The 27431-nt window shown below is 48.1% G+C and overlaps 1 protein-coding gene across 3 annotated transcripts in view; it reads right to left on the minus strand.

The window, feature by feature from the left end:
• Syndig1 (synapse differentiation inducing 1) overlaps positions 1–27431 on the minus strand; it is a 138275-nt gene that overhangs the window by 35985 nt on the left and 74859 nt on the right. For all 3 annotated transcript variants that reach the window (XM_004874782.3, XM_087188618.1, XM_087188619.1), the window contains exon 4: positions 18524–18661. In XM_004874782.3, coding sequence (XP_004874839.1) covers positions 18524–18661 — 138 coding nt within the window. The remainder of the gene's footprint in view (positions 1–18523; positions 18662–27431) is intronic.

The following is a 27431-nucleotide window of genomic DNA, read 5'->3' on the forward strand; positions in this document are numbered from 1 at the left end:
TCTCAGACAAAGGACTAATATCTAGAATATAGAAAAACTAAAAAGAATCAGACTTCCCCAATTAAAAAACCCAATCCAAAAATGGGCATCTGGAACGAATAGACACTTCTCAGATGAAGAAGTAGAAATGGTAAATAAATATATGAAAATATGCTCAACATTACTGCTCATTTGAGAAATACAAATTAAAACAATGCTGAGATCCCATCTCACTCCAGGAAGAATGGCTGTTATCAAGAAATCAACCCATAACAAATGCTGGTGGGAATGTGGAGAAAAAGAAACCTTTCTCTACTGTTGGTGGGAGTGTAGACTGGTGCAACTACTGTGGAAATAAGTGTGGAGATTCCTCAAAAAACTAAAACGAGAGGTTCCATTTGACCGAGGTATTCTTCTTGGTATCTTCCCATAAGAATTAAAAGCATCATATCGCAGCAATATATGCCCTCCCATGTGTATATTGGCACAGTTTGTAATAGCTAATCTTGGAAACAGCCCAAATGCTTACCAAACAATGAATGGATAAAGAAGATGTGGGTTTTTTTTTATACAATGGAGTAGTACTTTACCATAAAGAAGGATAAGCTTGAGATATTTCTAGCTAAATGGATACACCTTGAGTCCATACTCTTAAGTGAGAGAAATCAGAGACACATGCTTAAATATTGTATTGTTTCTCTAGTGTTAGAAATGGAAAGTGGAAATAAGGACCAAAATACAATATATATTGGAAAATGGGAAGAAAACATTCAAATGAGAAGGGGAACAAGGAAGAGGGGAGGAGGAAAGGGAAGAAAAGACAAGAGAAAGAAGAGAATAGAAGTAAAAATAGAAACAAAGCTTTTGTAAATAAGGAGGGGAGAGGGATCAAAAGGAGGGGAGGGGAATGGGAAAAAAAGAAGCAAGGTATATCATGTACAGGTAAAAATTCCCTATGATGAATGATATCATTATGTATATCTAAAATAAACCAGTAAATGTTTTGCTAAAAAAAGAGAAAGAATAATGCACTTCGGGACAGAAGAAGGAGACAGTGGAGTATGTAGGAAATAACCTCTGAGACTTGCTGACTATGGACACAGCCATTAGCTGTAGAACACTTGGGGTCTCATTGTTTCATGATGACATGTCCTACGCACACAGGGTTGGAAAAAATAATGAAAACCTCAGAAGTTTGTCTTTGTTACCAGGTTTAGGGAGTCAAACATGAAAATTCTGGGTTTTGGTGGGAGAAATGGTTGGAAAGATGAACACCTAGAGCAGCCAGTTCAGATGTTTGGGAGGGAAGTCCCGGGTCTAAGATCATGTCAAGGGGCATGGGGTGGGGGAATGAACTGTCTCACATCCCTGCCAGGTGGCCTTCCCTCTGTCTTTCTGTCCCCAGGTGCTTCTCTCTCCAACTGTCTCCAGATGGTCCTCTCACCTTCCATGCCTAGGTGGCCCTCTCTATCCATCCCCAGGTGCTCCTCTCTCCATCTGTCTCCAGGTGGTCCTTTATCCATCCTTGCCCAGGTGGCCCTCTCTCCCTCTGTCCCCAAGGGGTCCCCTCACAATGTTCTCAGCTGAGCCTCTCTCTGTCCACCTCCAGTGAGCTCCAGGTTAGGCAGCAGGTGTACACAGTGACCTCACAGTGTCTGACGAAGCTGTCTGCTCAGTTCTTTCTGGGAAACGTGTTCCAGCCTGAGAAAGGGCCATTTCAGAGATATTGATACATGTTCTGCTTCCTGCCTGCTCCTCCCAATGCTCCCCTTGCTGTATGACCATCCTTGGCCTCTGCAGTGCTACCCTGTTAATGACAGCTCAGTCTGTATTCAGCACCTGCTCCCATCTCCTACCTCCCCACTTCTGGGCCAGTCTTCTCCCCTTTGCCATGTAAAGTCTAATTTGTGTGACTTCCTGCCTCCCTAGGAAATTCCTGCTCAGGTCACCTCTGTCTTTATTGTTCAGTCAGTGATGCAGGAATGAGCCCAAAGGGCCAGGAAACTCATGGCCTGTGAGCAGGCTGTTCCCCTCTCAGGGATGGCGTTGGTGCTGATTGTGCACAGCCGTGCATGAGCCATGTGCCCAGAACATTTGGTAGCCTGATTGGATCTCAACCATGGCCACCCCCCAACTCTGCCTGGACACACTCAGGAGACTGCATCAGAAGCCACCTGGTTCATCTTTGGAGAAGGATGGAGCAGCATGGGTGCGCTAATCCCTGTTCCAGGCACAGGCGGCCAACACTTTCTCTCTGGGTGTCAGAAGGAGGGGCACATGGACCTATCCCATTTCCTGTCCCTTCCCAGCCATGTGGCATGGTTCCTGATCACTCATGCAGTCCAAGTCAGCTCAGGCTCCAATTGGTGCTGCAGGGAATGGGACTTCCAGCAGCAGAGACTCTAAATCCTTCAACCAAGACTTTGTATCCTAAATTGGAAGTGTTGTCATTGTAATGGGGACATATTCCCTGTCCACACAATTAGGGAGAAATGCAGATTCCCATTCCTATAATGCCAGACTTGTAAACCTTGCAGAGATGTTAAGGAGCAGTTTAGTGAGCACCAAAGAGACAGAAGATGAGAGACTGTTGTCAGTCCAAGACCAGGGAGGGAACAAGACTCTGGAGGGGTGAACAGGCCAGGAGACACCGTGTCTGGGATGGTTGCTAGCCATCTGGGATGGTGCTAGGAGGGTCAGCTTTGTCAACTTTGTGGGTAGTGGGGATCTGGGCTGGGTTTGGAGCCCATCAAAGAGGGAGATGTGGGTAAACTAGCCCCTGTGGTGGGCTGGAGTGCCACAGAAGGAGGCCATAGGGAAACTGAGGCAGAGTACACTTGTCCTCTCCCTAACCACGGCACTCCCTGCACTACCATGGTGCATAGATGAAGGGGATCCCAAACTGTCTGAGCCCATGTCCTGGGAGGGCCCGGAAGGAACTGTGTGAGGAAGACAGTGTCCTTCTCACCCTCTGAATGTTACTGTGAGTAGTGCTCAGAACAGTGCCTAGCATGTGATCCGGGGGTCTAGGAAGACAGACCATGAAAATCAAACACACAGAAAAAGCAGACACATGGGGCCCTAGGGTTGTAATTATCAGGCAGAGAGACCGTAAAACACCTTTGGTTCTGTGTTCAAGAGACAAAAGCACAGCTTGAGCTGGGGATTTAGTCAGTGATGCCATGCCTGCCTTGTAAGCACAAGGTCCTGAGTTCGATCCCTGGTACCAGAAAAAAAAAAAAAAGACATTTAAAGCACAGCTTGAAAATCTTGGCAGGTAATTGGAATAGGAAAAAAAGAGTTATAGCAGAACTGAAAAAAAGGAAGATAAATAAACAAAGCCAATATTATCACTCTGTGAGTGGGTCTGGCAAAAGTTGAGATGCTGTGTAGGGGACTCACCCATAGATCCACTCCCAGAGGCCACTCAGGGGATAAAGTCATCAAGTGTGGTCGTTAATTGACTGCTTGTCATCTTGAGTGGGGATACCCAGCTGAATTGAGTTGGCATGGTTCTGGGCGTGGAATACCCACTTGAGGAGGCTTGTTGTTGGAACAGTGTAAAAGGAGAACGGGAGGGAAGGATTTCATGCTGATTTCCCTTGGAAGAGCTTCGTTCTTGCTGACTTTCCTCCTGGCTGCTCTTCTTTGGAGGAACTTTGGCTGCTCTCTTTGGCTGAGCTTCAGTCTTCACCTTCACCAAGGATGGCTACTGTGGTCTTGGGAGGAGCTCTGGTCTTTGTCTTTGCCTTAAGCATCGTCTCCTGGTTCTCGGTACAGATTCTTCAACTTCCAGCACCGGCCTTCCAGCGGCTGGTATAGACTCTCTCACATCTAGCACCAGCCCTTGGGTTTTCCAGCACAGACCCTTCAGTCTTCCATAGCAGATTCTTTGGCCTCCTGATATGGACTAGCAGGGGACATTGTCGTGGGCTCCAGGCCTCTGGCTGGATTCCTCGGCTCTGTAGTGTGTGGACAGATCTCTCGCACTCTTCTACACTATCTGGATGGGTAATGTCAGCTACTCTTGTAAATGTCTGTGTTCTGCATTAAATCTGTTTCTCTTGGAAATACTGGCTACAACACAAAGGACATGTCCAGTGACACAAAACAGAGGACTTAGCACCAGCTGGTCCTGCCGAGGAGCGTTCCAATGTGGCACTGAGGCAGAAAGGATCGTTCTAATGGGGAGATTCTAAGGGGAGTGGTCAAGGTGGGCAGACCGTGTGGGCTGCACCGGCATGGCTGACAGCATTAAACAACAACAGCTGGCTTTTTGAAGTTTCTGTGTCTTTCTATCCAGCCACCCATGCACCCATCCACTCACCCATCTACCTCTGAAAAACAAGACAAGAAAAGCCCAAATTCCCACCTTGAAAGGGTTAGTGAAATCGTTGATTTGGATGAAACTTACAAAAATTCTAGAAAAATACAACTTTCAAGGACTAAGACAAGAAGCAATAGAAAACCTAATTAGACTTATCAATATTTAAGGAATTATTAATTAAAAACCTTCCTTTGAAGAATGCTCCAGGCTCAGCTATCTCTACCAGTGGATACAACCAAAGATATAAAATATTAATAATTTCAGAATTTTTGTTTTGTCTGAGGCAAATTCTCCCTGTGGAGCTCTGTTTGGCCTTGATTTCCAGATTCTCCGACCTCTGCTTCCCAAGTGCTGGGATAATTTCAGGTAATTTAAAAATTATTAAATTTATTGGTACAATTTAGATATACATAATGACCACTTTCATCATATGGAACGTGTACTTGTTCATGATGTATCTTGATTCTTATTTTTTCCCATTCCTCTCCCCTCCCTTCAAACCCTCCTCCCCTCCTTATTTACAAAAGCTTTGTTCCCATTTTATCTTTCTTTTCTCATTCTTTTTCTTTTCCCTTCCTTCCTTTCTCCATTGCCCCTCCCTAGTGCCCCTTCCCATTTGAACATTTTCTTCCTATTTCACAATGTCTATTATTCATTTTGGTCCTTTCAGTTTCTCACATCAGAGGAACAATGCAATATCTACACATATGTGTCTGATTTATTTCACTTAAGAGTATGGTCTCAAGGTGCCATTTAGCTATAAATGTCTCAAGTTTATCCTTTATGTCTGAGTAGTACTCCATTGTATAAAAAAACCTCCACATCTTCTTTATCCATTCATTGGTTGATGGGCTTTGGGGTTGTTGCCTTTCATACCACAGTGTTCTGCTCGGTGTAGCTTGATCCTCTCCCTGGAGCCTAGTGGGAACAGGGCTGCCTTGTGAGGGGCACCCTCCTCTGTGGGTTCCATCTCATGGCTCACACAGGCTGTGTCCTGGGCCAAAGTGGATGTCAGTGTCTATGCCATGGAATGATGTGGCTGAAGCTGCAGCCTGGCCCAAGACGGGCTCTGTGTTGTGATGTAACACCCCAAGCTCTAGCAGGAGATGTGAGCCCCTCCACACTTGTGGGGCAGGTCTGGGGCTCCTGGGGGGCTGAGAGGCAGCCTGGGTGCTGAGGTGGCCCAGTTCATGAGCCTCGGTGTCCCTCACCCAGGCTGTTTCTCCAGGCCATGGCTGCTGGCCCTTCCTGGGCTTCATCTTCACACAGACCCAGGGACCCCAACTCCATTGCAGCTCAACATCCTTGCACAGGCCTGTGGCCTCCAGCCTCCTTGAGCTGTGGGGGAGGCCATGATGCAGTGTGGAAGTGCAGGGCAGTTATCCAGCTTGGGGCAACCTTGGTGGTGGGGTGGAGCTGGGTGTCAACCCCTTTGTTAGGAGCCAGTGTGATCGGGCACCACCGAGTTTTCATTTCAGCTCCCCCCAGTTGCTGGTCTGGGATTGTGTTCCCAATGCAGCACAAGCACCTTGGGTGTCTGCGGGATCTGGGGAGCCAAGTGGAGCCCTAGGGAGTTGGGGCCCACAGACCTTTCTGCCTGGGCTCACGTGGAGCCCATTTGTCCCAACCTAGCCCGACTCAAGGACTCGCTCAGGGACTAGGAGGTGCTGTGGCCCCGCCCAGCTCAGCATCTCCAGGACAAGGTGAAAATGGATGTGTTGGAAGAAAAAAATGGAAGAAACACGACAGAAGAATGCAGCCCGGGAAGCAGATGAGGCTGAGGCAGGGCCCTGAGGGTGAGACAGGGATGTGGGAAGCACACATGGTCCTTTCCAGTCTCACGGCCTGCATCTGCCCATTCTGGCTACTTCTCAAATGCAGGTGAGCCTTGGTCAGCTGTCCCCTGGGTCCTTCTGGGCTGCTCCTCAAATACACACTGGAGCAGGACATGTGGTGAGATAAACACATCAATAAACCCAGAAAATCTGAGTTCGTCCCCCTGCAGGAGGCCAACAACCTGGGCAATGAACTAAAGTCCCCAGCCGCTTCCTGTGCCCTATTTTCAAATTATTTCCCTGACCTCACATTTTTCCAAGGGCAGATCAGCTTGTTTTTTCCGTATTAAAAACCTGCAAGACGTGGCAAACAATCCAGGCCCATGGATGCTGTGGATCCGAAGCTGCACAGCCAGCCACTCATGAGCATCAGGATGGAAGCCAGGGCTACAGATGGTGCCATGGGCCCTGTGAGGAGCCCTAGCCACATGGAACAGGGTCCCACGCAGGGGCAGGAGTTGGGGCTCTTTCTGGGAAATGGGCTGGAGCAGGGGCAAGAATCCTACAAGCCAGCCAGCAAGAATCAGCAGGAACATCCAGAGAGATGAGATTGGAAATACTCCATTCCTTCTGGAGCAAGGGGGTGTCCATCTTGTGTTCATCAGGGGCATCTGAAGGGCAGCTTCCCACCTGAGTTCCCTAGACCTCTCCTGGGAACCTCTTCTGCAGAGGGAGGAGGCCAGTGTGCTGGACTTATACATCTACACTGCTGGAGAGCATGAGTTGTGAGAGATAATCAGCACCTGGAGCCTATGCCATTACCCAAGATTGCTTGTTCTCACCCACAATTTCACATCCTCCAGTCCTGCTGGAGCCAGTGGGAGGACACGTGGGTCCCTGGAGTGACAGCAAGACCATCGTCTCACTGGGGACAGAGGAGCAGGCTTTAGATCCTCTTCTGGAATCTGTAGTCCCTGAAGTCAGATGTGAGGTTGTTCTGATACTGGCTCTAGGTGGTGAGGTCCCTCAAGCCCAGCAGTCACAGAACCCAGCCCAGAAGTAGCACTGAGGCTGGGGCTGGGGTCCTGGCCTTCGTCTGGCTTCTCCCACTGGTCCCTACTCGATTCTGCAAGGTGAGGGAGGCTGCTTGTGTGCACAATGCTGGGCGCAGCCCCACCCCTTCCTGTGCATCTGTTTGACTCCAACCCACATCCATGTCCTTAAGACCCCACCTCTGCTGTGCTTGGAGCTCCTGCCTCATGCTCTGTGATCTTCAGCTGTGAGCAGCTTGGCAAATCACCACTGCAGACACAGACTCTTCAGAGTCTCTTTACCCTGCTTTTCTTGGACATATGCAAAGCATTAACCAAAGTGCATGGTGCTCACAGGATGCAGGGACCACAGGCAAAAGGTCCAGGTGTCTCCACAAGTGTGTTCCTAGCACCACAGTTCCCTCGTGCCCCCCTTGGCACCGCTGTCCAGCCCTTTGCAGCCTGGTGTGCCTGACTCTCCCCGCACATGCTGAGGTGGCCAATCAACTCTCGTAACTCATGCTTCACACTGGGCCTGGGCTCCTGTTCCAGCCCTGACCTCCCTAAAACGCTGCTGCTCAGCCACAATCTTCTTTGCCAGGGGACATGGTGGCTGCACAGGATCCTCACTGCTGCAAATGTCCTCCTCGGACCCTTCCCTCTCTCCTCCTCCACCAAACCTGCGGTCTGTCAGCAATGTCCCCTTCAGCAGATCCTTCAGCAAATACCACCAGAGTCCCTGTCCAGCCCCGTACTCCCCATATGACTTGCAGCCGGCTCTCCTGTCCCTGGCTTTCCTGTACCCTCTGCTGTTTCTGTCCACCACTTGTGCCTCCTCAATGGGACATGGGCTCTGTTCACTACTGAGTCCCAGTACTGGCACAGGGCCAATGGGCACAGGGGTCATCGAGGACCAGATCATGGCCAGAACTCAAGGACATGGTCACTGGCTCCATTTGCCCAATTCCCATTCCTGGTGCTATTCATAAAGTTCATAATCTGGCTCTGAAAACCCTTTACTCATTTAATTATTGTTATAATGCTGCAGTTAGTAAAGAAAGAAACATTTTGTGAAATGAAATTAAATAATGACATAATAAATGACCGAATGCGGACTCCACACACATTTCCTCAATGTCTGTCCCAGACCTGAGCCCTTAGGGTGTCCAGCTGCTGTCCCTGGGGACCCAGCATAGGGCCCCAAGGGCAAATCGCACTGCTCATTTCCACTGCTCCCTTTCTGGGCCACCACAGCCCCCACGTGGGCCATGAGGATGTTGGATTCTGGAGGACTGTGGTCCTGCTCTTGCTTACTTCCATCTGAGTTCTTACAGACAGAATTCAGTCAGGTTGCAGACACTGGGCTTTGAAGGCTGGTTGCATGGGTATCTGCTCCTGTACCCGTGCACATTCTCCTATTTGTCCAGCAATTGTCCAACCCTGAACCTCATTCATTTTCATTTAAACAGAGGTCACAGCTTTTTACCTTTCAGACTCATTGCAGAGGTTCATTAAGAGCAAATGTGGCTCTGGCTTGCTCCACCAGCTTGCCACCAGGACAGGGTGAGGAGGACCCCCCCTGGCCATGCCCACCAGCCAATGGCTCGGCTGAGCGGGCACTTCCAACAACAGCCCCCCTGCCCCAGCCTCTGGCCTTTTAGCTGTGCAGCTACTTGGTTACACACTGCAGAGGCACAGAAGGACATAAAAGCCATTGTCCTGAATGGGATAAGTGAACAACAGAGAGAGGTCCTGCCTCAGGCTCCCTGATGAAAACAAGCCCACTGGAAAAGTGAAGGGAATCTCTGCAGTAAAGGCACACCAGACCACTGTGATTGGTAAGTTGGAGGGACAGGGAGCTCAACTTATCATCAGCTCCCATTGGAACCTGGAATCTGCCTGAATCTCATGGGTCTGGGACTAGCTTACTGAGACTCATTGACTTATAACTGCACACTGCTGCCCATGTTGTCTATTGTGGCAGCAGAGATATACCCTGAAGGAGGCCCTTCATTTTTAAAGGTGATAGATTAATAACTACCACAAATTGCCATTCTCTAAGATGCATTTGACGCTATGTATGGTGTTGCTGATTGTATCACTTGGACTAAGGTGTTGTGACTGATCTAAGCAGTTGTCCTTCCTGGTATAATGAAAATGAGATAGCCTCAGAGTCATTAGAGACTCAAAACCTAAAGACCAGCTATATCTGGAAGACACCTCTGAGAAGCAATCATTCCATAAGGGTTTTAAATACATCAACAAAGATACTTAAATAAACAACTTCAAAATATCAACCAAGGAACTAAACCAAGGACAGTACCAAAAAAAAAAAAAGAGAAGACATTTAAGCAAATCACAAACCCAGACTTCCACCCCACAAAAGGCAAATTCTGGGGGAAATGAGGCAGAGAAGTCTGATAATCAACCACCTGGACACCCTGAACTGATAGCACAGGAAGTAACAAAACAGATGAATGAGGCTCTAGAAAAATTCAAAGCAGAAATAATCTCCCAGATAACTACAGAGATGGTGAGCAGAGTGAGAGACATGATTAGAGGCTCTAGAATAGAAACTGGTAAAAAAAATAGATGATCTCAGAAACATGCTGGAAGCCGTGAATGCCCAGCATAAGAAAGAAATGGAAACCATGATCGCCCAACATAAGAAAGAAATGGAATCCATGAAACAGATTCAAACAGATATTCAGGAGATTAAAAATTCCACTGAAAGCATGCAGAGCAGATTAAGAGAATCTGAAGATAGAATATCAGGTATAGAAGACAGGATTGCGCTGAAGGACCATGAAAACAGATTTCTTAAAAATAGTAAGTGACCATGAGAAATCAATCCAGCAGCTGCTAGATGATGCAAAGAAGAATAACATAAGACTGACAGAAGTCCACAAAAAACCCAGAGAAAGTACAATTGACATAAAAAACGGTTCACAGAAGTAATAGTAGAAAACTTCCCAGACAGAGGTGGAGAATTGGATGTAGAGATAAGTGAGGCATATAGAACTCCATCCAGCCATGATAAAAAAAATCTACACCTAGACATATAATAGTCAAGATCTCAGAAACCCAACAGAAGAACAAAATCCTACAGGCAGTTAGAGAAAAGAAATAAATCACCTGCAAAGGAAAGCCCATAAGAATCATGGCAAACTTCTCAACACAAACCCTCAAATCAAGGAGAGCCTGTAATGAAGTATTTCAAGCCCTACAAGAAAATAACTTCCAACCTAGACTGTTGTATCCTGCAAAATTATCTTTCAAAATTGATGGGGAAATTAGATGCTTCCATGACAAAGAACATTTGAGAAATTTCATGAACACCAAATCAGCACTCCAAACAATTCTAAGCAATATTCTAGAAAAAGGCAACAAAGGTCACAACTCCATGAGGCTCAACAGAGGGAAGCCACCAGGCAAGGTAAGAAACTAAAGGGAAAGGGGGAAAAAGAAATAAGAGCCAATAACAGTAAAACATCATGACAAGGATGAGTCAATATCTATCAATTATAACTGTCAATGTTAATGGCCTCAATTTACCAATCAAAAGAAGTAGACTGACAGAATGGATTAAGAAGCAAAATCCAGCAATATGCTGTATACAAGAAACACACCTAACTCAAAAAAGAAATTCATAGCCTGAAAGTAAATGATGAAAATGGCTCTCCATGCCATTTTTGTCTCCAGAAAAAACAGGGGTAGCAATCTTATTTGCAGACAAAGTAGATTTCAAACCAAAGCTAATTAAGAGAGACGAAGATGGTCACTACATCCTTGTGAAGGGAACAATCCAAGAGGAAGAGATGACAATCCTAAATATTTATGCACCACATACGAATGCCCCCAACTATACAAAACAAATATTAATGGACATGAAAAACCAAATAAGCACTAATACAATTGTAGTGGGGGACCTCAATACCCCACTATCACAAATAGACAGATCATCTAGACAAGAAATTAACAACGAAATTCTAGAACTGAACCAAGCTATTGAACAAATGGACTTAATAGATGTTTACAGAGTGTTCCACCCCACAAAATCAGAATACACATTCATTTCAGCTGCACATGGGTCATTCTCCAAAATAGACCACATGCTAGCTCACAGGACATGTCTAAATCAATGTAAAAGAAGTGAAATTACCCCCTGTATATTATCAGACCATAGTGCAATAAAATTGGAGATCAATAACATGAGAAACTGCAAAACTCCCACAAACACCTGGAAATTGAATAACACCCTCCTGAACAACCAATGGGTCACAGAGGAAATTAAAGAAGAAATTAGACAGTTTCTACAAGTAAATGATAATGCCAGTACAACATACCGGAATCTATGGGACAAAATGAAAGCAGTTCTACGTGGGAAATTCATAGCAGTGAATGCCCATATTAGGAAAACAGAGAGAACTCAGATAAATAACCTAATGCAGAACCTCAAGCTCCTAGAAAAAGAAGAGAATAACGAACCCAAAGCCCATAAAAGAGAGGAAATTATAAAGATCAGAGCAGAGATCAATGCAATGGAGACTAAGAGAACAATACAAAAATTTAATGAATCAAAGAGTTGGTTTTTTGAAAGAAGAAATAAAATTGATAATCCTTTAGCCAACCTTATCAAAAAAAAGGAAAGAAAAGGCTCAAATCCATGCAATTAAGAATGAAAAAGCGGGGCTGGGGATTTGGCCCAGTGGTTTCGCCGCCTGCTGCACAGGCGCAAGGACCCAAGTTCAATCCCCGGTACCAAAAAAAAAAAAAAAAAAAAAAAAAAAAGAATGAAAAAGGTTAAGTCACAACAGAACCAGCAGAAATCCAGAGGATCATCAATACGTACTTTGAGAACCTGTACTCTAATAAAATGGAAAACACAGAAGAAATGGACAGATTCCTAGATATATACAATTTGCCAAAGTTAAATGAAGAAGATATAGAAATTCTAAACACCTCAATTACAGTGAGTGAAATTGAAAATGTAATAAAAAATTTACCAACAAAGAAAAGCCCAGGTCCTGATGGCTTCACTGCTGAATTCTACAAGACATTTAAAGAAGAACTATCACCATTACTCTTTAAACTCATCAAGGAAATTGAAAGGGAAGCAAGGCTTCCAAACTCATTCCTGGAAGCAAGTGTTACTCTGATTCCAAAACCAGGGAAAGACCCAACCCCAAAAGAGAACTACAGTCCAATCTCCATAATGAACATGGATGCAAAAATCCTCAACAAGATACTGGCAAACAGAATACAGAGTGTCATCAAGAAGATCATACACCCTGACCAAGTCGGATTTATCCCAGGGATGCAAGGATGGTTCAACATTTGTAAATCAATAAATGTAATACACTATATTAACAGAATCAAGGACAAAAACCATGTGATCATCTCAATAGATGCAGAAAAGGCATTTGACAAAATCCAACACCCATTCATGATAAAAACCCTACAGAAAATTGGAATAGAAGGTCTTTATCTCAACCTGATTAAGGATATTTGTGGAAAACCAACAGCCAACATCATACTAAATGGTCAAAAACTGAAAACTTTCTTGCTAAAATCAGGAACAAGACAAGGATGCCCACTATCACCACTCCTGTTCAATATAGTTCTGGAAACATTAGTCACAGCAATTAGAGAAGAGAAAGAAATAAAAGGAATAAAGATAGGAAAGGAAGAAGTGAAACTGTCATTATTTGCTGATGATATGATACTTAACATAGAAGACCCAAAAAACTCTACCAAAAGACTTCTAGACTTAATTGACAGATTCAGTAAAGTAGCTGGATATAAGGTCAACACTCAAAAAACAATAGCCTTCTTATACACAAATAGCAGACTCACTGAGAGAGAAATTAGGGAAACAATTCCTTTTACAATAGCATCCAAAAAAATGAAATATCTAGGAATCAATCTAACAAAGGAAGCAAAGACCTCTACACTGAAAACTACAGCACCCTGAAAAAAGAGATTGAGGAGGATATAAGAGAATGGAAAGACATCCCTTGTTCCTGGGTAGGAAGAATCAATATAGTGAAAATGACCATAATTCCAAAACTGCTATATAGATTTAATGCAATGCCAACTGAAATTCCAACAATATACTTTGCAGAACTAGAGAAAAAAATCCAAAAATTCATTTGCAACCAGAAGAGACCTGGAATAGCAAAAGTAATTCTGGGCAACAGTGACATGGCTGGGTGTATCACAATCCCCAACTTGAAGCTATATTACAAAGCTACTGTGATAAAAACAGCATGGTACTGGCAAAGAAACAGACCCGAGGATCAGTGAATAGATTAGAAGATGCAGAAACAACTTCAGACATACTCAGCCACCTCATCTTTGACAAAGGCGCTAACCAACCTCATTGGAGGAAAGATAGCCTATTTAATAAATGGTGTTGGAAAAACTGGATTTCAACCTGTCAGAGATTAACTAAGATTGAAGTGGATGAAAGATCTGAATATTAAGACAGAAACACTAAACTTGCTGGAAAATAAGTTAGGTAAAACTCTTGAAGACATTGGCATAGGAAAAGACTTTATGAACAAAACCTCAATAGCACAGGAACTAGCAGAAAGAATCAACAACTGGGATTTCATCTTATTAAAAAGCTTCTGCACTGCAAGGGAAACCACCAACAGAGCTGAGAGACAACCTACATTGTGGGAAAAATTTTTTAGCAGCTGTAACTCAGACAAAGGGCAACTATCTTGAATCTATAAAGAACTGAAAAAAATCAGACCCCCCAAATTCAAAAACCCAATTCAAAAATGGGTATCCGAAACGAACAGACATTTCTCAGACAAAGAAGTAAAAGCAGCAAAGAAACATATGAAAAAATGTTCGACATCACTGGTCATACGAGAAATGTAGATGAAAATAACACTGAGGTTCCACCTCACCCCACAAAGAATGGCTGCTATCAAGAAATCAACCAATAACAAATGCTGGCAGGTATGTGGAGAGAAAGGAACCCTTTTCCATTGTTGATGGGAGTGCAGACTGGTACAACCACTGTGGAAATCAGTGTGGAGACACCTCAAAGAACTAGGGCTGGAGATCCCATTTGACCCAGCTATTCCCCTGCTGGGTATTTTTCCAAAAGAATTGAAAGAATCATACCACAGAGATATATGTGTACCATGTTTATAGCGGCACAGTTTGTAATAGCTAAAGCTTGGAAACAGCCTAAGTGCCCATCAACTGGAAACTTGATAAAGAAGATGCATTTTTTTTTTATAAAATAGAGTACTACTCAGCCATAAAGAATGAGAAACTAGAGTCATTTATAGCTAAATGGATGCATATTGAGGCCATCCTGTTAAGTGAAATAAATAAGACACACATGTGTAAATACCGAATAGTTTCTCTAGTGTGAGAAACTGAGAGTGTAAATAAAGATTAAAAGGATTAATAACTAATAATTGATACTTTGAAATAGGAAAAGGTCCAAAGGTGTAGGGGTGGTGGGGGGAGAGGGGGAGAGGAAAGAATGGAAAGGAAAAATTATGAGAAAAGAAAAAAAAATGGAAACGAAATCTATGTAAATAGGGAACAGTGGAGGGGTGAAGGGCAATGGGGAAAAAATAAGAACTAAGATACATCATGCACAGGTACAAGCACCCAATGATAAATGTAAATGTATTGTATACCTAAAATGTACCAATAAAAGAATTTAAGGAAAAAAAAAAAGAGCAAGTGTGGGTCACCCGGCAGATCGGGGGCTTTTTCTACCTTCACATCACTTGGAAGCCTCAGTTCTTAAGTGAGTGGGTGCTGCCTCCTCTCTGAGCACCAGAGCACAGAACTTCTGCTCTGGGGTCACAGCAGGTAGTGAGCTCTGTGGGAAATGCAGCCCTGCCCTGCTACTGTCCCCGGACCTGCTTCCTGCATGCCTGGCTCCATCACTGCTGGGCCTAGTGACGGCCCATGCCCAGCCCTCTGTTGCAGGTCTGAGGTGGGGTTGGAAAATGTGTGTCTCCTGCAAGTGCGCTGGAAGATGGAGCTGGGGCTAGGATGGCAGCAGGAGGAGGGTACAGTGGTGAGTATCTGGCAGCACTGAGCTTATCACACAGGAGTCACCATGGCTGCTGTCCTCTGGAAAGATCTCTGAGGGCTCTGATGCTCTGCAGCTCTCTTCCTGCATCCATAGGTGGTGGATCCACAGGCTGGTCACCCAGGGATCCTGCAGGGCACTGTCCCTGCACCCCAGTGTCTCCCAAAGTCTCCTGAGACTTGCACCCCAATTCCTGCCTCTAACTATTAGACCACACCTATTAGGATTGGGAAACCAGGGCAGAGAGGAGCAGCCTGCTGAAGAGGACAGAGCCAAAACACCCAGGCCTTATGAATTCCCAGCACCGCTGATCTAATCAAGCTGCCATGCAGGGTTTTGCACTGTTCTTCGAAATGGCTGTATCTGTTTCTCAGCCCTCACTGAGTGGTGTTTTGATGATGAGCAGATGCAGCGTAGCTGTCAGTGGGCACTGAGATGGCAGCTGTAATGAAGGAAAACCCCAAATTCGCCCTGGGTGGTGGAAGGTTCCCAAGGACAACAGGTGGCCTTGGGAGCTGGGCATGCATTCTTTGACTGTCACTTCCCTTGGGCTCCATAAGTTGTGTTCCAAGGACTGAAGGCCTTGGAGTGGGTGTCATCTTCCTCCAGCCTGGCTCAGAACAGGTGGTGCTTATTGAATTTTGCCGATTCTCTTCTGTGTCTGCTGGCTTCCTACTACTCATCCTCCTGGGTGGTTCTGTCCCTGCTGGCCACCTGGGAGCCCTGTGATGGATGTAGGCTGTGCCACTGAAGCAGGGGTCCACAGCCCAGCCAAGAACTGCCACAGGTGTAGACTGAGAGGGGAGACCCACCAGGAAGGGACTCAGAGGGATCTGCTTGGAAGAGATGAGGGCACAGCTGGCCACCTCAGAGAGTTCCTTTTGGAAGTGCAGCCCTCCTGTGTTGCGGGCAGGGAGGAAATACATTCTCCAGCACAGGGGAGGGCATTGGAGAGATGCTCTGAGGGTCCTGGGGGCTTTTCCTCCAGTCCTCCCATGCAGGCCACCCCACCCCAACACACAATATCCCAAGGTTCACCTCCAAAAAATGAGCTCAGAAGCCTGTAAGAGATACATTTGTTTTCACTGCTTCACGAATAATAAAAATCCCCTTGACCACCACAAGAATGCAATGTCATGAGTCATCCATCATAGTCTAAGAGGCTCATACCATGCTGAGAATGAAATCACTTCCTGAAAAAGAACCCAAGCACCAGCCTTGCAATAGCAGCCCTAATTTTGTTGTAATTGCAATCTCTAGGACAAAGGTGCTGTCCACTGTGTACCCTACTCCTGAGAGGTTGGCATGAGCTGGGAGGGGACATGTGGAGCAGCAGAGACCTCAGAGGGTGGTGGCCAGGGTGCAGACTCTCCAGCCCTCCCCACCCAGCACCTGCCAAAGCCCACAGTCACCTTTGGGGATAAGCAGCACCTCTCCCTGTGGAATCCAAAATAGAAATATCTGTCCTGATCCTGAGTTTGGAAATCCAAATCCAGGAAGTTTGTGTGCCCACCCTCACACCCAGAAACAACTGGGGAATGGGTACAGGATGGAGGTGGGAACACCATGGCTGCCACCATTCAGTACATGGGAAGGCCAACGGCCATGTCTGTGCCAGGCTGGGAGCAGGAGCACCTTTCCAGGGTCCTGACCTCCCTTTTAGAGTGAGACTGCTGCTTTTTGTTTGAGGTTCAGCTCACTATGGGCATCTATCCATCCATGCATCCATCCATCCATCCATCCATCCATTCACATACCCACCCATCTACCCATCCAGTAATCTACCCATCCACCATCCATCTATCTATGCATCCAGACAAACATCCTTCTATCTAGCTATCCACCTACCATCCAACCATCCATCCATCCATCCATCCATCCAGTCATCCACAATCTAACCACTCATCAATCCATTGTCCACCCATCCACCATCTATCTATCTATCCATGCAATCATCCAGGCATCCATCCCGGTATCCATCCAGGCATCCATCCATCCATCCATCCATCCATCCATCCATACATCCATCCACCCACCCACCCACCCACCCATCCTTCCATCCACCCATCCACTCCAAGTCCCAGTACATTCCCTGGCCTTGCCTCTTCCTGCTCAGTCACCAGGTGCCTGGCATTCTGCCTGTGCTGTGCTGCTGGAGAAGGACCTGTGGCACCCATTATGAAACACATTCCCAAGGGCAAGCCCAGACAGACTAACGAGGCCACTGTGGGCCCTGGAGAGACTGCATCCCCTGACCCTGTCAGCAGTCATTCTCCCTGCACCTGTCTCTGATGAGGCTTTTGCCCTCAGGATGACCACAGCCCTTCCTGGTTCCCTGCTCCACCTGGGACTGCCAGGGAAGTGGCTGGGCACCACCTGGGATGCACAATGGGAAAAGAAAATGGTTTCAGGCTTCTCCTCTGCCAGTCACGCCAAGGCCACCTGCACAGAAGCCTCAAGAGAACTTCTGCACTGGCCGGGGATGCCACTTTGCAGCCTGAAGAAGGACCTGCCTGGGCCAGCCGGCTGCAGCTTTGGCCCCAGAACCCTTGGAGCAGAGAGGCCCATGAGTGAACACCCTGGGGCCTTCCTTTTCTGCACCTCATGGGGGCTGGACCCCCCATACCTGTATCCACACACAGACCTGCTCGCCTGCATCCACACAGGGGCACCCCACGCCTGTGCCCACGTGGGGCTGCCTCTCCCCGTTCTGGCTGATATGATGGCAGAGGCTGAGATGAGGCTGTACTTTCATGCTTCACTGGTGAGCAAAGATGTCTGTCTCTTTTAATGAATAAGAATATAGGGACAGAGGGCTCCTGAATGAGGGCTCATCCTCCACTAGAGGAGAAAATCAGCTGAGACTCCTTCGGGGATGACCTGAGAACAACCCAGGGGAGATTGTGGTGGAGAGGGCAGAGCTCATGGGCCCAGGGTAGAATCAAGCTGCGACCCTGCTTCCCCTAGGTTGGGGACTAGAGTGCCACAGTGCCAGAGTCCACTTACACACATGGTCCTTCCTCGAGAATGGGAACGCCTCGCCATGGCATCCTTGCCGGGTGCCTGGTTCCCACCCCAGGGCCTGAAGGTTGGGGCCCCGGAAGCTCTGTCCTCTGCCAAGTGAACCCTGCTCCCCATCACGCAGGGTTCTCCCTGAAGGTCAGTGCACCCAGGTGAAGGGCAGCATACCCAGGTGTAGCTTGCCCGGCCCAATGCCCAAGCCTGCCTGTCCCCTAGCCACTCGAGCTGATTGCCTCCTGGCCTGAGTGTGCCATGTCCACAGCCCTGGATCCATGGTGCCATGGTGTGTTGACTGATGGGTGGATGAAGGCCTTACCTCGTGGGACAGGTAGAAGGCTGCAATGCCCAGTGGCCAGAAGCAGCAGAGCATGGAGAAGACGCTGAGCCCCAGGTGGTCCCGTGGGGGCATCATGAGGAAGTTGTCCTCGCTCTCTGTGTCACTGGAGTAGTCACTCTGCAGAGAAAGGGGGCAGGAGAGGGGATTAGTATAGGGCCGTCATGGGACTGTGGGGAGGCGGGCGCCCGATGGATGGAGCAGCACTACCCCCAAAAGCTGCTATCATGGCCTGCAGGTGCCCAGCCCCAAACCAGGTGCCTCTGAGGGAGATCAATGAGGACAGGAAGAACCTAAGTGAGGCCCTTAGGTGGCTCAGTAGGGACAAAATCCTACAGGGTCGGTCACAGCACAGCGTTCCCAGCGTACAGTGGCACAGCTCACGATTTCTGACCACAGACATGTCAGGATGAAGCACATTTTCAACTTACGATGGTTTGTGGTAAATGGAAGAACCTTGTATGTTGAAGATCTTTGGGCTCCTGGGATGGGACAGTGGGAACAAAGCTGTCATTGATCAGGGTCTGGGACAGGGACTTCCAGAGGATTCGTGCCACGTGGGTTTGGATTTTTACTGCAACCTCCTGCTGGTTTGCGGAACAAAGCAGGGCTGGTGTGGACAGAAGAGCATGGTCCCAAATTTGCCTTCATGTTGCCTGATTCTGAGCCATGCCAGGATGTGGGGGTCCCAGCACCCACCCTTGCACAAGTTCCATCCTGAGGAACCATGGCTGCCTTGTGAGAAGCTGCCTTTAGATGTGGCTCTGCTGTCTAGTGGCTGGTGGATCATGGGGCTCAGCACTGGCCTGAGCCAGCATCTCCTGGGGACTCTGGTATGGGAGGCATGGTGGGGAGTGGCTCGGAGGGTTCCCAACATCACACTGCTGATTTCCTACAAGGATAGAGTCACTGCCCAGCCAGATGATGCTTCCCAGGACAAACAGGGCCACTTCTTCCTGGGAGGGCCATGAGCTATAGCACTCATGCCAGGGCTGGCACTGGGGATATCAAGGACACGTGCAGCGCTCAGCTACAGTGAGATCTCAGTGGACCATGGCCACCTCCCTACTTGTCCTCTGCACCCCGCTGCCCCCCCCAGACACTGACTCAGACACAGAGGGGGCCTATGGTGATGGAGTCATTTCCTAGCTTTGCAAATTAAATGCACAGACTGTTGGCCATGGCCTCTGACCATCGTGCAGACAGCCTGTGTTGCAGGGGACTGGGCACCCTGTGGACCCAGCTCTGGTCTAGGGGATAGAGAGGAGCAGTGTTCATCATGGGTCTCTCGACAATAAGCAGGGACTTCAGAGCCTAGGATGGGAGCTAGTGACTCCCAGTGCACACTTCTGCCCCCACAGACCTGCAGTCGGAGTCTGAGGCTCCACCCCACAGGGAAGGGATAGAAGGGACAGGCCAAGGGCACAGGCCAGTGCCAGGCCACGTGTGCACCCTGCAGGACACTACTCTTGCTGTGCCCAGGTGTGAGTCGGTGAGTACCCTCCATGTGTCTGGGATGACTCAGTATCCCGTCCACAGAGCTGCATCTGTGAAATCCCCATTCCTTTACTGTGCGTGTTGTCTCCCGTGTGGTCTTGGGAATAGTAACAGGAAATGAAAATTACTGTCATTATGGCACTCAGGGATGGAAACAAAACCGCCCTGGGATGCACAGTTTCCGGGAGTTGTGTGGACCGTGAGCTGCCCAGGTGGCAGTCAGAATGGCTCATGGGATGGAGGGTGTGCAGGGCCAAGCAGCATGTCCTCTTGCTGGGCCTCTCACACACAAACCCTGCCCCCTCGAGCTCTCTGGATCCCAGAAAGCAGAGACAGCTGCAGCTGGATCCACTGGGCTGGACTCCAGAGGGACCCATGGATGTGGGGTGCCCAGGGTCCAGCCTCAGACCAACTTGTCTGTGTCCCAAGATCACATGCAAGGCAGGGGGCTGGGTCATAGCACAGCCACCTTTCCTACGTCTCAGTGTCACCCTGGACATTCCCAAGCTGCATGGCAGGTGGAGACAGTGCAGGTGGAGACCCTGGCACAGCAGGTACCCATCTGTGCAAACACCTGTTCACAGCTTAGTTGTCAGGTGTTTGCTTCATGTGTGTTTCTCCTAGTTGCACGGTGTCATTTGCACATAAGCCCCTCATTTTCACAGCCACTCTGGAGGTGATCACTGCTTTTATTGTCTTTTCCGTTTTACAAAGGCCCCGAGAGACTGGAACTCTTGGCGACTTGTCAGATTTCTGCACAACCTGCTCCTGGCTGCCAGGCCATGGAGTCTGGGCCTGACTATTCCTCCCTGGGTCCTGGGCTCCATGCAGGTTCAGGTGTGACTGATTTGGTCACATTGAGCCTGCTCTGCCTCCGTGGCCAGTGTGTTCCTCTTCTGTGCCCCAGGACTCTGTGGCTTTGCTTCTTGGCTGGTCTGTTCCATCAGTGGCCACTGGGGTCCACTGTTTTTCCTGGACAACCCAGGCTCAGGATGGCTACCCAGAGTGCCCTGGAGGCTGGCAAGTAAACTCCAGCTTTGGGAACTGAGAATCTCACTAAAATCCCAAGAAACAAAGACACAGGTCCAGGCTTTCCTCCTGGTGTCACAGACTTTTGCTTGGAAGTATAGAGCAACCACACGTTAAGAATGCAATGTTGCTGCTCAGCACCAAATTAATTAATCACATTTGATTAAAATACATGATTGAAACTCAGACAAACTGCAGCGCAGATAAGAATACCCTGGCTCTTTCTCTATGCTCCTTCTTCAGCTGATGCTCTGAGGAGTGGGCCCAGCCCAGGAGGCCATGTAGGCACTGATCACCAGGCAGAGGACAGGATGTGCCAGCACCAGGAGAGATGAAGCATGCACAGCCTTCATGGTGGTCCCCTGAAGACAGCTGCAAGGCAGGCTTCAGGCTGAGGCCCGGCTTTGAGCTGAGCCCTTGGAGTGGCTTTCAGGGATGGACATGGCCTCTCTGCTGTGTCCTGCTGGCCTGCATGACCCCAGCCCTGCTGTTGGCATCCCCTCCACTGGAAGAGACAGCCCTAGGCTCCCACTGTCCTCATCACTCTGACCTCACCCCATGGGATCCTTGCAGAGGAGGCTGTGATGGTCACGCTGAGGACACAGCCACTGAAAGAAGCTGCAGGTGTCTGTGGGAACCAGGACAGGCCCAGCACCATAGGACCCTCAAACACTGCTCGTCCATGGGATCTGCCTGGTTCCAGCTCTGACCTCAGTTTCCACCCACCAGGGGGCCTCTACTGCCCCGTGCTGAGCATGGGGCTCTGCATACACTGCCTCCTTCTCGAGAATAGCTGGCTCCCTCAGTCATCAGAGCTCTGGGCTCAGGTGCCCTTCTCCTTGGACTTCTCTGCACACCCAAATGCCGTTGCCACCTGCTCAGGGTTCCTCCCCTGCAACCTGGGGTGCCAACCCCTCCCCTGAGATGAGGAGGGCAGAGGTCTGCATGTGTCTGGACCCAGCTCCATCCTGAGCACCTTCATGGTGGAGCCTTCCCAGTAGGGTATGTTCCAGGGTGTCACATGTCACTTGTCACCTGGTGAGAGGGGTGAGGTCCATGCTGCACTCAGTCTCAGGGTTCCTGAATGCTCCTTGGGCCTGGGTCTCCATCAGAGACAGGTGGTCATGGGCTGGTGATGGCAGGCAGCACCCAGGTCTTGGGACTTGGGCAGCTGGGCCTTTGCTGTTTGAGTTCTGCCTGTTGGGTTCTGGGAAAACTTTTAAAAAGCTAATGGGATCCAGTTAAAAAGTAATAATCCTGAATCAATAAATATCTGAAGTGAAAATGAGTGAGAAGTAAGTCCCCCCTCCTGGGATTGTAGTCCACTACCCCCTAAAGGATACCCTATTCCTGGAGGAGGGAGTTGCTGGGTTTTCAGAAGATCCTAATTCTGCTAAGAGCCTAAGCTATGAAAATTTTCTGTGATGAAGGAAATAAGTTAACTCAGTAGGGAAATCAAGTAGCGCAGCATTGTTCATGTCTGGGAGGGATGAGAGGAGGCTGGCGCTGTCCACACTGAGGCGTCTGCAGCAGGTGGGGGGCAGTGGGCCTGACCCCATCCTGGCCTCCAGTACTGAGGAGCATCACCTACAGACCCCAAGGCCCTGGTGCAGTGTGGGAGGCTGACAAAGCTCTCAGATGCCCTGCATGCCCCTGCGAACAGGGCTCTTGTTGGGTTTCTTCAGATTCTGTTCCCCCCCCCAAGGGTTTCCATAGTGATGTCAATCCTGCCACCTTTCCACCACCAATCCACATAGTGAGTGTGATTTCACTTCCCCGTGGAAGAGCCCGGGGGTCTGTGCTCTGCCCACTTGGGTCAGTCAACAAGCTCTCCAGAAGAGACCGAGAGAGGCTGGCCCACCTGGCATTGCTTTCTGTGGGGGGACAGTGCACTGGAGGGACACAGGGATCTAGGCATGCAGGGCACTGTGGAGGCAGGGCTCCACTAGGGCCATCTGTCCTGGGTAAAATGCACATATATCTCCTCTGAGAAGCATCCAGTTAGCATCTGAGGATGGCTGCAGCCTTCAGGTCCACCAGGTTCCGGAAGCAGGAGCCAGATGGAGCCAGACTCGTTCAGATTCAGCCCTGTTGACTCTTCCTGGCATCTCTGCTTGTGCGGTCAGAGGATGATGATAAAATGTATAATTGTATTAGAGGATGTGACATGACATTCCTGTGTTCTAGGATTTATCTTGAAGGCTCACCTCCAAAAATAGGAAAACACATTGTACAAGGTTATTAATTGGAGCATTGTAAGTGATTACAAAGCACCAGAAACAGCTGAGATGTTCATGCAAAGAAGAGCGGTTAAATAAATAGTGACACATGCCCACAGTGGAATATAATGCAGCCTGAAAAATAGACACACCCAGCAGACTGACTGGACTGGATACAGAGCACACACCTAGAGATGTGGAAATGTGTGCAGGCTGTGTCACACGATCACATTTCATCAACAGTTGGCAGGTGTTCTGGTGGTCCACAGCATGATATCTGTCACCTAGGAACACTATAGCCACTTGTGTGAGTCTCTGTGATGTGGACACAATGACCAACATTCCTCAGACTGAGCCCAGAGTCAAGTGGTGCAGACTGAATGTGTGTGTGCGCATGGATGTTGCCACATGGACACACATGTGAACACATTTGTGTTGCTGCATGGACACACTGTGTATGTATATGCACACATTCTTTTCCTTGCTCAGCCTGTGGGGAAACTGGGACCCCATGTAGCACTGAGCGCACATCCCTCTCACCCAGATTCTGTCCTCAGACCAGACCACTGTTCTTCAGTGACAAGTGGCTCCTGGGAGACAGGGCTGGTGTCAGGTCGGGCTGGTGAGGGACAGGACGTGGCCAGAACAGCCTGCTGTTCAGGGTCTGAGCATGAGAAAGGGTGGAGGAAGACACATTACATGCAGGGGACACAGCAGCCACCTGAAGGGCCCTGGGGCCTGTGTGGAGCAGAGTGTGGACTGGGATACCATAAGTACACATGGGCGCAGACAGGAACCCTGAGCAAGAAAGAACGGGTGGTCAAACCTGAAATAAAGTACTCTACGGGTGAGGAAAAATAGCAGAGGCAAAGGGACCGCTCCTCTCCACCCCTACCATAGCACAGCTGTAACACACACACACACACACAGATATGTGTGTGCACATGTGGAAAGGAAGGCATGGCCAACACTGCTCACAAGATGATACCAGGGGTTGGTGGGTGATCAGGGAAAGCAGGTGTTCACAGCATCCCTCAGTGACCTGTACAAGACGCCTATTAACTACAGAGCAGCACTGCCGTGTGGCCAGCTAGAAACTTGGCAGGAACCAAAGCCAGTGATCAAAGCCACCTTCCACCAAGGCCAACGGGCAAAGGGCTGGGGCCTCCTGACCATGCATGGAGAGGCACAGCGTCCCGCTAGTGTCAGACATGCAGCAAACAAAGAGCAAAATGAAAGCGTGATGGTGGGAAAGAGGAGGATGGGAAGGGGTGGCAGGAAGCAGGAGGAGGGGGGAAGGAAGGAGGGAAGGGAAAAAATGACTGAGATGCGATGTGTATGTGCACCGACTCCCTGGGTGGGGGGAATTGTTACATAGGGCAAACATGTGCCAATAAAAAAGAAACCCAGTAACCTGAACCCTGTCATAAATGTCACTGGGCAAACCCAGTAGCCAGATAACAGCTGGCCCTTCATCTGCAAGGAGTCAAGGTCTTGAGCAGCAGGGATGACAAAAGGGTCCTCTCTGGGGACCTTAAAGAGGAAGAGGGAGACACAGAAAGAAAAGGCAGGGTGAGATCCCAGAGGGGCCTGCTCTGTCTTGTGCTATACAGGACAATATTGAAAGAACTGCAAACGTCTGAATATGGTCTCTGGAAGACAGAATTGTAACTATGTTAGTTTCCTGAGTTTTATAACAGAATTTCTTTTTAGAAAATGCACATGGTTCTTTTAAGGGTAAAGAAATAACATGTCTATAACATACTTGCAAACACCAGAAAACATGTATATTAATAGGGAGCAAGGATGGTAATCTCTTAAAAGTTCAGGAAACTGAAGACCAAGCAAGCTCTATTATTCTTGCAATTTCTCTATATGTCTGCAATTATCTCAAAAATAAAAAGTAAAAAAAAACTCTGTTCTATCTTTGCAGGAAAAATTATATCTTAAATTGAATTCTTTTCCTTTGGGGATGAAGCATTACAAACGATTTTTTTCCCTGTTTTTCAATTGTGCTTCAGTGGAAATACTGTGAGCATTACTGGAAAAAATGAAAAATCATTGAATTCTCTTTTCGTGACACATGAATAATTCATGGAGCATGGTGAATTGGGATTTCATCAGGTTTGTCCCCTTCTTATGCTCACAGGGAAGCTGCTCAGCTACAAGGGAACCACAGCGGCTTCTGGCTTCTGTCCTGAAAGGTGGACCCCAGAGGGCAAGGCCATAGGTGGAGAATGGCTCACTCGTGGCTCTCACAGGACAGGAAGGTTTGGGAGTGAGCGGTGAGGAGGGACAGGGTGCCCAGGAGCGGTGAGGAGGGACAGGGTGCCCAGGACTAAGGGGAAATTCGGGGTTAGGGCCCCAGTCCATCTGCTGCTTACCTGGCCAGCAAATGGCCTGTAAGCCCTGGGATGGGCAGGATCGATCATTCCTGATGCTGAGAGAAACAGGTGAACCATGGTCACTATTTGCAGAGGAGCCTAGCAGCTACATGTACCCTGTATGCTGCCAGTCCTTCTCTGTCCACCCTGGTCTTGCTCCTGGGCATTAGGCATCCCCACCTGAGTGCCTGTGCTACCTGGATCTGCCCAGGCTCCAGCCATTGGCCACCTCCAAGGTCAGATCTGCCTCTGCCTACCCTGTCACATGATCTGGAAGTCACCTGCCTGGCCCTTCGAAGCCCCACCCAGCCACAGTCCATGAACAGGATATCCTGTGGCCCAGGTGGCTCCCTAGCTTGGAAGATGTAGAGTACTTTCCAAGCCATCAGTAGCCACTGTGCAAAATCCAGTTATAGTAAATCTTTGCATTTATTAAGCAATGGCTGGTGTGTTCTGGGTAATCAAGCGTCTGCCATTAAAAAAACCTTTTTTGGTTCAGTGGTCTGAAGCATTCTGTCATATTAAATGCAAAGTACATATTTAAATGTATTTTTAGTTACAGTCTAAAGACTACAGAAAGAATATTAAAATTCTTTAACAGTGACTTTATATATGTGTCTGTGTGTGATGGGTGTATAGATGTATATATGCATAAATGATTCCCAAGCATATGTAACATACACACCTTGAAATAACTTAGATGCACATACATATATATATATACACTCTTTAAAATAATTTTAGACTCATAAAAGTTTCAAAAATAGAAAAGAGTTCCTGTAGAAATTCAAAGATAGCACAGAGTACCACGTCCCTCAACTTATCTTGCATAACTGCAGCGTTACTGCCAAAGCCAGGTGGCATTGGGGCTGGTACTGCTCTTCTGACCCAGCTGCAGATGGTGCACTGGCCTCCCTTGTGGGTTTGAAGTGTGCAGCTCTGTGGGTCTAGGTGCCATGCTTGCATTCACATAACCATAGCAACAACCACCTGGCTTGTCCCTTCTGCTGGCTACACCCTCCCTTATCACTCAACTGTCGCCTGTGCTAAGTGCTGTTCTTTGAGGTCATACAAATGGGATCTGGGGTCAGCCCTTCCACTCAGCACAGCACCCTGAGCTACACAGATGTCTGAGTACCTCTGCAGTTCATTCTCTTTTCCTTCCTTCATAATATTCCAGAGCAAGGAAGTGCCACAGTGCGCTTCTCCACTCACCCACTGAGGGTGTTTGGGTTTTCCAGTTTTGCATGATTAGAAATAAATCCTGCCAATGAATTTGCACAGGTTTTCTGTGAACATAAGGTTTTATTTCCTTAAATACGCAGGTGTGGGAGGGCTGCCTCACGGGTGTTTATTTAACTTTGTAAGAAACTGACAAGCTGTTTTCCAGAGTAGCGCTCCCACTGCCATGTGTGAGGGCTCTCCTTGCTCTGCACCCTCGCCTATTGGAGTGTGTGGTGACATCTGAGTACAGCTTTGGTCTGCTTCCCTATGGTTAAGGGTGTGGACATCCTCGTGTGCAAGTACTGGTCATCACGTGTGGGCTATGACCGACCTTTTGCCAAGTTTTAAATTGCATTATTTTACTTCTTACATTTCAGTTTAGAGATTTTTATACATTGTGCATAAAAATTCTTGTCAGATTCAGGATTTGGAAATATTTGCCTCCCACTCTGTAGCCTGTCAGCCTGACAGAGCCTTTTGCAGGACAAGAGTTTTAACCTCGATGAGCTCAGGTTTATCTTTTTTTTCTTCTGTTTC

This window comes from Heterocephalus glaber, unplaced genomic scaffold, assembly GCF_053883595.1.
Source record: "Heterocephalus glaber isolate CG9 unplaced genomic scaffold, H.glaber_assembly_v1.0 deba00001532, whole genome shotgun sequence".
In the NCBI taxonomy this organism is placed as follows: domain Eukaryota; kingdom Metazoa; phylum Chordata; class Mammalia; order Rodentia; family Bathyergidae; genus Heterocephalus; species Heterocephalus glaber.